At 58.7% G+C, this 10,205-nt stretch overlaps 2 protein-coding genes across 2 annotated transcripts; one reads left to right on the top strand and one right to left on the bottom strand.

The window, feature by feature from the left end:
* Positions 1–476: 476 nt before the first annotated feature.
* Positions 477–5,670, bottom strand: NOL9 (nucleolar protein 9). The gene is made up of 12 exons (XM_039563908.1): positions 5,470–5,670; positions 5,174–5,399; positions 4,874–5,001; positions 4,631–4,769; positions 4,312–4,408; positions 3,759–3,856; positions 2,849–3,010; positions 2,406–2,691; positions 2,211–2,322; positions 1,673–1,850; positions 1,107–1,240; positions 477–783 (listed from the first exon to the last, which is right to left on the bottom strand). Exons 1-12 carry the CDS (start codon positions 5,659–5,661, stop codon positions 652–654), a joined length of 1,884 nt encoding a protein of 627 aa, XP_039419842.1. The 5' UTR covers positions 5,662–5,670; the 3' UTR covers positions 477–651.
* Positions 5,671–5,947: 277 nt separating this feature from the next.
* Positions 5,948–10,195, top strand: TAS1R1 (taste 1 receptor member 1; the record flags this gene model as incomplete). The annotated part of the gene is given in 6 exon segments (XM_039564136.1): positions 5,948–6,319; positions 6,647–7,363; positions 7,770–7,982; positions 8,175–8,295; positions 8,997–9,967; positions 9,969–10,195. Coding segments are annotated over 6 exon segments (2,529 nt in total), but the record flags the coding sequence as incomplete, so codon positions are not given.
* Positions 10,196–10,205: the final 10 nt, after the last annotated feature.

Genomic DNA, 10,205 nt, shown 5'->3' with positions numbered 1-10,205 from the left:
ATCCGCAGCAGTCTGTTAGAGCCAGGGACATGTCAAAGCCAGCCCAAGCTGCTCCCAGACTGCGCTCAGGGCACTGAGCTCACCCCGCAGCACGGGATATGCAGCTGGGACAGCACAGGGCAGGAGGCAGCAGTCCCAGCAGATACAGGGCAGGCTGTGACAGCGCAGCACTGAGTGGCTCCACCTTTGTCATTCAGGGGGACAGAGACTCCCTCTGGTGCTCCTTCCTCCCCCTCTCCTCGACCAGCAGGACACCCAGAGCCATGGGCCAGCCACAGTGCCAGAACCCTGACATGGGCCCTTCCACAAAGCCAGGGGACGGTGAAGTTCCGCTCAGGGCACTGCGGATTGCTCTGACACCCAGAGCTCCCTGCACAGGCAATGGGAACATGTCCTGACCAGAGGCAGAGCGTGTGTGCAACAGCAGCTGCCCCCAGCTGTGTCAGCCACAGCCTAGGAAAATTTCCAAACCGGTCCAATGTTTATCATAGATATTTATTACAAAACACCAAAAATACAAACTGAACATACAAAACATTATCAAAACACGGCCCCACTGTAGCATCTATGTGCCCAGGGCCTCTGCAGCACCCAGGGCTCCTGCAACATGAGGTCCCACATAAACAACCCCTGGCTGAGTACCCCGAGCCTTCAAGTGTAATCACACTCAAAGGGGAACTCCCTCCTCTTCAAATGCTGCTTCTTCTTCCTCAGTTTCCCTGAGCCCATGATGCTGTAGTTGTAATCGGATGTGACATAGGGGATCTCTCCCTCAATTCCTTGCTGGAAAACAGAAAAATTAAACCAGAAACAACTTTAAGAACTCATATCTTCAGCAGAGGGGGAAGCACTTCCCTCCCCAGGCTGATGGAGCTGATGGTGGGAAGGACCCAGCAATCACCAAACCCCACTTTGGCATCTGAAACATGAGCAGAACATTCTGTTCTTCCTAAGTTTCTGTGCTTAAGGACAATTTCACAGAGAGATAACCATCTGCTGATGCCCAGGCACCTCCCAGCACGCATCAGCCTCAGGAGTAAGGAAATGGAAAACCTGACAGGCAGCTGCAGCTCAGCTAGCTTCCACCCCCTCCTATGAGCTCCTACCTGGCCCACAAGCACACAGTTAGGGATAGCAATGTTCCCAAGCAGCAGACAATTCACTAGTCTCAGATTCTCTGGAGGCACTGGTGTCAGGATGTGGTAAAGCTTCTTTTCCATATCAACCCCTCGGACAATTCCTAATAAAAACACATGCAAAGCTCAGTCACCAGGCATCCCTGCTCATTGGCACATCCCTACAGATGATCGAGCACCGAAGTCCAAACTGGAACATTAAATTTAAGTCACAGAAGGAAACTGAGAAACTACTGGAATTTTGCAAAAGCCAAATGGAATCTGCTTTTGAGAACGTGAACCAGAAAGTGAGTCACTGTGGAGTTCTGAGAGAAGCTCCGAGTGGCACTGTGCAAGGACACTCCCCACAGCTCTTACCACCTGTTAACCAAAGTCCAAGGACTTGGCAGTACAGGCTCTAACAGCAGAGAATACACCACTACTCCTGTATCTCATCCCACTTCTCCAGCTGGTTTTAGAAGAGCAGGTAATTCTGTCACTCTGCAACCTGTCTGCCAAAACACAGCAGGTAAGAGCAGAGCTCCAGGTGTGCTCACCGAAGCCCAGGCAGTCGCAGACCGGTGTCTGTGTCAGCAGGACTGGCCCGTCGGTCTGGCACCGGACTTCCTCCGGAATGCAGCAGAGCCCGACCCAGCTGGCGTTCACTGCATACATGATGTTGCTGGGAGCAACATCCGTGTGAATAACCCTGAGTGCGACAGCATTGAAAGGTACCTGAGAGAAACAGAGAAAAGTGTTCATCAGCTCCACATGGATTGAGTTTGAGTCCAGAGATAAGACACTGCTGAGTACACAGACCCTGCATGATCCCACACCACACTCACACAGAAGCACTAGGAGGGCACACAAGGCAGCTTCTGCACCAATACCTGCACATGCAGAACACAGAGCACACGTGTGCCACACCGGCACCTCGACAGAAGCCTTGCTTCCAGACACCCTGAACACAGTCACTCTGCAGATTAGAGTGTTTATCCCTCTTCTGAGAAATACATGCAGCAGGAACAGAAATGCCCATCACTTTCAGCTGGGCTCTCTGCACCACCCACAAGCCATCCCAAAAAGCTCCTTTACCTGATACGGCACCAGGCTGTGCAGTGGGAGCACCGCCCCGATGTCAGGGCTCTGCAGGTGCCCCAGATATCCCAGGATGGACATGTCGCGCAGGATGCCGCTGTGCACTCGCCTGCCAGAACAACCCCGTGTCAAGGACGATGTGTGGCTTTGTTCAGCCCACAGACCCCACAGAGCACTCAACGTTCTACTTACGCTTCACCTGCCACCCCTGCCCGAGGGAATTCCGGGTGGACATACAGCAGCTTGTGCTGCGGAGCTGACATGTCCTCCCCTTCGGAGTACTTCCAGCTCTCCGTGCTGCCCACTCCCAGCTGCTTGCACTTGGATTGCTGCTTGCCCTTGGTGTGCAGCCCGGCACTAAAGTGGACATGCTCAGGGGTCAGCGGGGGCATGGCCTTCCAGTCACACACATCCATCTGAACAATGTGGCTGGGTGCCAACAGCCGGATGATATCAATGAGGAGCAGCAGTCCTTCACCTTCAGGAGCACAGGAAACACACAGTTGCTGCTACTACTGCAACAGGTGGGACAGCAGCGTAGCTCAGGGCAGACGCACTGTGTTCTTGCTCCGCGTGGTGCTGCGCCACCGTTACCTCCCTCCCACGCCTCTCCAGAGCAGATTGACCCCGCTTACCTTTCACCCAGCCCATGGTGTTGATGACTAGAGGCACTTCCTTCTTGTAGCAGCTGAACACGTACTTCACAACATCAAGGTACCTCTCTGTGTCCTGCTCGCAGCTGGTCTGGCCGTAATACACCATCTTACGGGGCATCTGCTGGTGAGTGAAGGGGGGACCTGGCAAAGAGAGCACCAAACATCCAGTGCCTTCCCCGAGTCAAACCAAAACACTCCCATCCCTGTAAGCACCCACATGCCTCTTCTCCTGAAATAACCCGTGCTCTTCCTATATGGTAATTGTCCTCCTTGCACAGCCTACACATAGGGGAAACTGGTCTGTCACTTGCAGGCTGGGAGTTTTGTTTGTTTTGGGTTAATATTGGGTTTGTTTCTTTGTCTGAAATCACTGCTTATGCATTTGCAAATCTTTGAAGAATGGTCTACGACAAACTGGTTAAAGAGCAAACTGGCCTGGCCACGTCCTTTTAAACCAAATCTGCAAACCACAAATACCAGCACTTTCCTAGGCTCTGCTTTTTACACGCATCACAACAGCCCTGATTTGTGTGGATCCACTTCGGATTTCTCAAGTTAGTGTTACCCATGGATACATATTTTCCCAAGGAGACGTTTCAAATCAGAAAGGCTGAACATCCCCTTTGATACACCTTAGCTTGTACTACCACCTCTACAACATCATCTCTCTTTAAAGCAGACAAAATGAGCAGGAGAACAGCTCTGTGTTACTCAGGGAGCTTAAATGTCCCTACAAGAAAACTCAAACAGCCTTTGGTTTATTCTCTCCAGGAAACTCTGACAGCTGTGGCAGCAGCTTCCCCTCAAGCAGAGCCTCTGCCTAGAACACCCTGTTCATCTCAGAAACCAAACAGGTCTCTGGTAACCGCAGGAGCAGCAGAACACATACCCAGCACGGGCTCTGTGATGCTGCTCAGGGACACGCACCCGGGCGGCGTGAATTCCGTCTGGCCGATGTCACATTCCATGTACTCGACCACAGGAAGGCTGCAGGGAGAGAGACTGTGTGGTAGCATCCACCAAAAGAAGAACTACGGTATGACCTGAACATATCAGAAAGACCACCTGATTTTGTTACAGGTTGCAAAGCTAAAATTCATGAATAAAATCTCTCCTTCATTCAACCACACTCATGGTGCATTTTTAAGCATTATAACTCCCCTATTGAACCCAAACTGCTTAGTGCCCAATGTGCTCACATGCTCCAAGGAAGCAATTTAACACTATTTCAATAGAAATGTTCAGGAAGCAACTTTTCTGAAATCAGCTCAAGACAAGAATGCCTGTCTTGATTTTCTGATTTTTTGTTTGTGTTTAAAAGCTATCCACCTTCCAGTTCTGATGGCTCTTCTGAGAGTCCTGTCAAACACTCTTCTTTTCTTTTTTCCTTCTCCTAAATCTCACACAGCACTTAAAAGACTGCAGAACATAGAAGGACTCACCGGTTCAGTAACAGGTTAATTAGATATCTGTTGAATGTCGATTTCCCAGTGTTTTTTGGGCCACACACCAGCACCAAAGGGACACCTTCATCTTCCGCTAGAAAGACAAGCAGAAGGACAAGTGAACTGGACTGACATCACTGACTCACCCCAGACAATGCCTAAGCTCTAGACGCACACTCTTTATGCAGAAAAACATGACCCTCAATCACTGTGTGCTGGCCAGGGCACTCTCTCAACCTTAACTCATGAAAAGCCTCACAAATTTTCTTTTTTTCAGGCTATCAAAGCCCTAACCTGGTCAAAGGCCCGCACTCACCACAGCAGGCCTGGATCAGCTCCTCCAGCGCCAGGCACATGCTCTCCGACACCAGCAGCCCGCGGTCGGAGCTGCACTTCACGATGCCCACAGACGCCAGGACCGCGTCCTCTGGCGTGAAGCTGGACTCCTCCTTTTTCTAGGCGAGAGGGTGAGCACTCAGCACGGGGTGCGCGAGGCCACGGCCTGGGCGCTGACAGGGGCGGCCGCCGCTGGCTCTGCACGGGCACCGCGCCGCCTCACCTGGGGCTCGAAAAGCCGCGACAGCGGTGGGTGGCTCAGCAGGAACCGCGTCACCGGCGTGTCCAGGTGCTCCAGCAGCACCACGGCGCAGTCGGGCGAGAACCGCGCCATCAGCTTCACCCGCGCCTCTGCAATTAGCGAGTGCCGCCATCACTCTCAGCCCCGCGCCCGCCCGGCCGCGCCGCCCCGCACGCGAAATGGCGCCCGCCCGCCCCGCACCGCTCCGCGCTCAAAATGGCCGCTCCCCGCACCGCCTGTGAAATGGCGCCCGCCCGCGCCCCCGTCCCAGCCCGCACTCACGGCGGCGGACGCGGTGCGAGCGCATGGCGGCGCGGGCGGCGGCGCGCAGCTGGCGGAGGGTGGCGGCGGGCGGGCGGGCGCCGGGCAGCGCCTCCAGGCTGAGCGCGCAGTGCGTGGCCGGCGAGAAGACCGGCAGTCCCGGGTGGTGCGAAGCCACGGCGAAGCCCAGGAGGCGGACGGCACCGTAGAGGCAGCGCAGGCGGCACTTGCCAGTGAAAGTCAGCGCCTGCAGGACAGAGCGGGCGGTCAGGCGGTGCGGGGCGCGGCGGGGCCGGCGCGCTGTGGGCGCTGCTCACCTGCCGCGGCGCCAGCAGCAGCACGGCCGTACCCTCCGCCGCCTCCACGGCCACCAGCCCGGGCTCAGCCGGCGGCACCATCCCGGTGCGAGTGAAGGAAGCGGCGAACTCCCGCCAGGCCGCCTCTGCCCGGCTCGCGCGGGCCAGAGCACGGGCCGCAGCCCGGCGGGGGCGGCCGCGCCGTGCGGGCATGACCGCCGAGCCTCCTCCGCCTCCCAGGGCCGCCCCTCGGCCGGCACCGCCCCGCCCCGCCCGGCGCGGGGCCCCGCCCGCTGCCACCGCCCCGTTAAGAGCCGCCCGCGCGGTGCGGGGCCGCCTCGCCATGCCGCTGCTCGCCCTGCTCCGCCTCTGCCTCTGCGCGGCCGCCGCCGCCTCCTTCACCCTCCGCGGCGATCACCGCCTGGCTGGGCTGTTTCCGCTGCACTCTGCGGCGCACCGGGACGCCGCCAGCATGCTGGTGCGCGGCTGCGACGAGTGAGTGCCCGCGCTGCCCGTGCCCCAAACGCGCTCGGTCCTCCTTAACAACCACTCTCGATTCCATAGCGCTGCCGTCTTCAAGAGCCACGGCTACTGCCTGTCCCAGGCTCTGCGCTTTGCCGTAGAGGAGATCAACAATTCCAGCACGCTGCTCCCCAATGTCACCCTGGGCTACGACATCTATGACACCTGCTCTGAGCCTGCCAACTTCCACGCCACACTGTGTGCCCTTGCCCGCAAAGGCAGGCAGGATGTCCAGGTGCTTCCCAGTTTCCAACACTACGAACCCCAGGCCGTGGCTGTCATTGGTCCTGACAGCACCCAGCTGGCCCTCACCACAGCTGCTGTCCTCAGTCTCTTTCTTGTACCGGAGGTAAGTGCAGTTCCTGTGGCTGATGAAGAACAAGGCTTCCCAGGAGTGAGGGTTTCAGAGAGGGTGGGCTCGGAGCTGAGGAGCCTGGCAGACCTGGAAATGCAGCCCCTCGGTGTGTGCTGTCCCAGGATCCTTCCCAGGCAGTCAGTGGCTGGCTTGCCATCCATCACAGCTTTCTGCTGCTGCAGCACACTTGGCACTGGGTCCACTGCCTGCCAAGCTCCAAGTCTTCCCTGGACAGGCTGCCTGTGCCATTAGCTTTTCACCCATTAGCAGGGGTGCTGCTGCCAGGCCAGTGCATCCCCCTTCCGCTGGCTCTCTTTACAGATCAGCTACGAAGCCTCCACAGAGACACTGAGCCTGAAGCGGCTGTACCCCTCTTTCCTGCGCACCATCCCCAGTGACAGGCAGCAGGTGAAGGCCATCTTCTTGCTGCTGCAGCACTTTGGCTGGACCTGGGTGGCACTGCTGGGCAGCAACAACGCCTACGGCAGGGCTGGCCTGGATGCTCTGCACGAGCTGCTTACCGCAAGCAATGTGTGTGTGGCCTACCGAGGCACCATCCCCGCCAACTCGGATGCCAGCAACCCAGAGTTCCACAACCTGGTCCGAATCCTCACAGACATCAAGGTCAATGTCACCGTCATGTTCTCCACCAGACGAAGCACCCTCCCATTCTTCGAGGTCGTGGTCCAGAGGAACATCACAGGCATGGTGTGGGTGGCCTCTGAAGACTGGGCATTGGCTCAAACCATCTGGCAGGTGCCTGGCATCCAGACCATCGGTTCGGTGATTGGGATGGCAGTTGAGAAGCCGGAGTCCACGATGCTGGAACGCTTTGAAGCTTGGAAGATGTCACAGGAAGGCACTGTGGCTGAGTGTGCCAGCAGTGCAGAGGCAGGTGGGGAATCTGTGGGGAGCACGCGGCTGGACTGCCACCCAGTGCTGCACCAGCTGCCGTGCCCTTGCTGCCATCTCCGACATGTACGATGCTCAAGGCTCCTTCAGTGTGTACTCGGCTGTGTATGCCGTGGCCCATGGCCTCCATGACCTGCTGGGCTGCGCCTCGGGGGCCTGCAGCAAAGGCACTGTCTATCCCTGGCAGGTAAGAGCAACCTTGTGGAAGAAGACCTATGAGGATCCCTTCCCACAGGGAAGGATTTTTCCATTGTGCCCAGAGGTTTCCTGTCCAAAGGCTCAAATCCCAGCTGAAGACCCTTATGGGCTTCAGCTGTCCCTCACAGTCAGAGCAGCCAAGACCTAAACCTAGACTCCATCCTAGGTCACTTGTTCCTCTACCACCAGCCCCTCACTGGATGGGATTTCCTGCAGATGTTGGGGGGCTGGAAAGCGGCTGCAGCACAGAGGAAGGGTCCTCCAGCACATCTCCCTCCCAGTGGCAGGAGTCATGCCATTGGAAGGGCTCCTCTCTTACTCTTCTGTTTTACAGCTCCTACAAAAGATAAGGCAAGTAAACTTCACCCTGTACAAGAGCCAAATCTCTTTTGATACCAATGGGGACATTCGTAAAGGCTATGACATTGTCATGTGGAAGTGGAATGGCCCAAACTGGGCTTCTGATGTGATAGGAACCTTCCGTGTGAACCCTGACAGGCTGAGCATTAACCCAGGCAAAGTCCTGTGGCACACAGAAGATGGCCAGGTACTGTTCTGCACCCAGGTCTTATTTATTGCTCACTTCTGAGCTGACTGCATCCCAATGCCACCAGTTCTGGGGTGTTTTCTCATAGCAGGGCAAAACTGAGGGCAGAGGCAGTGTGGGGGGTGCCAGAGTGCTGCTGAGCCTGAACTCTGCTGCTGCCTGCCAGCCTGATCCTGTCTGTGCTCCCGGCAGGCTCCCATCTCAGTGTGCTCTGAGGCCTGTCAGCCAGGGGAGAAGCAGCTGCAGCAGAGCCACCACAGGTGCTGCTTCAGCTGCATGGCCTGTCCACCGGGAACCTTCCTGAACACATCAGGTCAGTACATCCTGGGGGCCGCTCCTGCCCCTTCCTCCCCTGCCCACATCCTGCCTCCTGCTCCCATCTCACCATTCCCAGCCTCTCACCTCCTGTGGTCAGCAAAACCTCTGAGCTGACCTGAAGGCAGTGGGTCTGGCTCCTGATTGCTCACCAGTGGGTATGCAAAGCCCATGCCCTGTGCTTTCCGGGCACCACCTGGTGAGCCCACCTGGGCAAACAGAGCCCTTCTCCTGTGGCCAGGGGATGGGGATGTCCGGCCCGATAGCTGTTCCCTACACCGCATCCTCTGCCAGGGAAATTCAACCTAGTGGTTGCCTTTGTGCCCCAGATGGCACTCAGGGCTTCCCCACTGTGTGGTCACCAGCACCTGGCATATGGAAATGTCTCCCGCCTGGGACAGGCACCAGTAGTCTCCTGCCTCAAGAGTCACCAGCCACAACGACAAACCCCTTCCTGGCAGCTGGTACCTCAACACCCTTGGCCTGTGGAGTAGGCAGGGGCAGCTCTGGGGATGGTGGGAGCAGAAAGCCCCCCTATATGGTCCTGTCCCATTCAACAGCGGCTGCTGCTTCCCAGGTTACTGCTGGATCCACGGGCCCCTTCCCACCCACAGCCCCCATGGCCCTGAGCTTCACACAGCTGAGCCCCTGTTGAATGGGACAAGCCCCCATGGATTTTGGGAGAGTCCATGGGGTAAACTTCAGGTGGGGGGTCTTTTGGGAAAAGAGCCCCCTCTGTGCCCCCAGGCCTGGGAGCAGGAAAAGGAAAGAGCAGGACGCAATGGGTGAGCAGAGTCCAGGGGGCTGCGGGCCGGGCCCCGCACCGCCGCAGAGCACTTACCGGGTCCGAGGTGTGCGAGGTGTCCGTGTCTTCCACAGACCCCTTTGACTGCCAGGCCTGTGGCCTGGGCGAGTGGGCCCCAGCAGGGAGCGAGGTCTGCTTCAACCGCACCGTCGAGTTCCTGTCCTGGTCCGAGCCCCTCTCCTGGGTGCTGCTGGCCCTGGCTGTTCTTCTCATGCTGCTCATAGCAGCGCTGGTTGTCCTCTTCGCCCTCAACGCCTCCACGCCTGTGGTCAAGTCTGCGGGCGGCAAGACGTGCTTCCTCATGCTGGGCTCCCTGGCCTGCACCTGCAGCAGCCTCTTCTGCTACTTCGGGGAGCCCTCGCGGGCGGCGTGCCTGCTGCGGGTGCCGCTCTTCACCATCAGCTTCACCGTGTTCCTCTCGTGCGTGGCGACCCGCTCCTTCCAGATCCTTTGCATATTCAAGCTGAACGCGCGCTGCCCGGCGCTCTACGAGGCCCTGCATGCGGCACCGGGGGCCGTGCTGTTCGTGGCCGCCAGCACGGCGGCACAAGTGGCGCTGTGCCTGCTCGCCGAGGTCGCCAGCCCCTCGGTGCCGCGCCGGGACTACGGCGCGCGGGCCGAGTGGGTGGTGCTGGAGTGCACCCAGAGCGCCGCGGCCGACGCCGCCATCGCCTACACGGTGCTACTCAGCGCCGCCTGCTTCGCGCTCAGCTACGGGGGCACGGACCTGCCCGCCGCCTACAACGAGGCCAAGAGCCTGACCGTGAGCCTGCTGCTACACCTGAGCTGCTCGGCCGCCGTGCTCTGCTCGCAGGGCGCGCTGCGCGGCCGGGCCGAGCTGGCGGCGCGGGTGCTCGGCACGCTGGGGCACGCTCGCAGCGCTGCTGGGCGGGTACTTCGTGCCGCGGGCCTTCGTCATCGTGCTGCGGCCGCACCAAAACACGGCCGAACACTTCCAGATGGTCATCCAGGAGTACACGCGGCGCCGGGCCGCCGCTTGATCCGCGGGCACCGAGCCTGGGCTGCGGGGCTCGACCCGCACCACGCCTCCCCCACCGCGCACACAGCCCCGCGGCCCCGAGCCTGCCCCGGCTGCGCGCTCG

The sequence above is a fragment of the Corvus cornix genome, chromosome 21 (assembly GCF_000738735.6).
Source record: "Corvus cornix cornix isolate S_Up_H32 chromosome 21, ASM73873v5, whole genome shotgun sequence".
Taxonomy (NCBI): domain Eukaryota; kingdom Metazoa; phylum Chordata; class Aves; order Passeriformes; family Corvidae; genus Corvus; species Corvus cornix.
Note: the sequence above shows the minus strand (reverse complement) of the source record. Positions and strands in the feature narration are given on the sequence as shown.

What these genes read in the sequence shown, in the direction of transcription:
- NOL9 (XM_039563908.1), bottom strand. Translation starts at nt 5,661, where the DNA reads ATGCCCGCACGGCGCGGCCGCCCCCGCCGGGCTGCGGCCCGTGCTCTG. An exon ending in CATCACAGAGCCCGTGCTGG is followed by an intron (nt 3,011 to 3,758) that starts GTATGTGTTCTG and finishes TCTCTTTGCCAG; the next exon opens with GTCCCCCCTTCACTCACCAG. An exon ending in GCAGGGGTGGCAGGTGAAGC is followed by an intron (nt 2,323 to 2,405) that starts GTAAGTAGAACG and finishes TTGTTCTGGCAG; the next exon opens with GCGAGTGCACAGCGGCATCC.